The sequence below is a fragment of the Cariama cristata genome, unplaced genomic scaffold (genome assembly GCF_000690535.1).
Source record: "Cariama cristata isolate BGI_N322 unplaced genomic scaffold, ASM69053v1 scaffold1782, whole genome shotgun sequence".
Taxonomy (NCBI): Eukaryota; Metazoa; Chordata; class Aves; order Cariamiformes; family Cariamidae; genus Cariama; species Cariama cristata.
The window spans coordinates 3,342-4,466 of NW_009603023.1; the positions used below are offsets into that span (position 1 = coordinate 3,342).

The following is a 1,125-nucleotide window of genomic DNA, read 5'->3' on the forward strand; positions in this document are numbered from 1 at the left end:
CAAAGTCAGCAGTCTAGAGCCCTGGGTGAGGAGTTTGGGTCGTGCTTTAAGTCACTACCACTGCTCTTAGGGACAAAAAACCTTTAGAACTTGGAGTCCTGCCTGTCCCATGCTGGAGAGCACAAGAACCTTGATGAGAATCCTACCAGAATGCAATTCTGCTTCTTGGAAATTAAGGTAAATATTTCCCTCCTCTGTCCGCTGTCACTTGGTTGTTTTGGTTTTTTTAGTTTTTTTCCTCTCTAATAGTTTGCACCTCAGTCCTGTCAACTTTGTTTAAGAAAAAAATTCCGCCTTATTTCATAATGTTTACGTACTTGAGAAGATAACATTTATCTTAATCTTTTCCTGTGCTACAGATGCAATGGATCAGCTTGAGCAGAGGGTAAATGAATTTTTTATGAACGCAAAGAAAAACAAACCTGAATGGAGAGAAGAACAAATGACATCAATCAAAAAAGTAAGGATATCATAGGAGTGGGTCACATTTTTCTTTTGCAAATGAAGATAACCTTAGGAAAAAATAGCTTATGATTGATGGAGACTTAAGCGTTCAGAACTGTGACTTCCCTTGGGCTTTCACAGAGATGGATGGAACTTCCTAGGAGAGAAAAATGACTGGAAGGTTCCTTTGATCAAGCATTTCTCTCGAGTTTTGCCCAGTATTTGCTAGTATTTTAAAAATTATGATCCTGAAATGGTGAGGAAACGAGGTACTAAATTTACAGCTCCAACTTTTTGTTTGTTTCTGTGACATGAAGTTGCATAAGTTAATTGGCTTTCTTTTAGAGGGTGTTTTTCAAGCTTAGCTTCAGTACTTTGTCTGATTCTGCCTGTGTCCTTGTATATGTTAGACATACAGTATATGTAGCTTTAGGGAGGGAGGAATAAGATGGATGTGTTCTGTTTTATCCTTCAACGTTCGGGCATTGGTGGTAGTATTGTTAGCAAGGTAATCCATCATTTTGTCAGGAGAGACTCCTTTGCAGTCTCCTACGCTTGCTACTTTAGCCCCTTATTTGGCCAAGGGTCTTTTTTTTTTTTTTTTTTTCCCCCCTTTTCCCCCCCCTCTCTTTTTTTTTTTTTTTTTTTTTTTTAATAATTTTTTTCTTTGTTGGTGGAAAA

At 37.9% G+C, this 1,125-nt stretch overlaps 1 protein-coding gene across 1 annotated transcript in view; it reads left to right on the top strand.

Moving 5' to 3' along the window:
• The first annotated feature begins 364 nt into the window (after positions 1-364).
• The window catches only part of ING3 (inhibitor of growth family, member 3), an 11,549-nt gene continuing 10,788 nt past the window's right edge, over positions 365-1,125 (top strand). The window contains exon 1 of the mRNA XM_009694988.1: positions 365-460. Within this exon, the coding sequence (XP_009693290.1) occupies positions 365-460 (96 nt within the window). The remainder of the gene's footprint in view (positions 461-1,125) is intronic.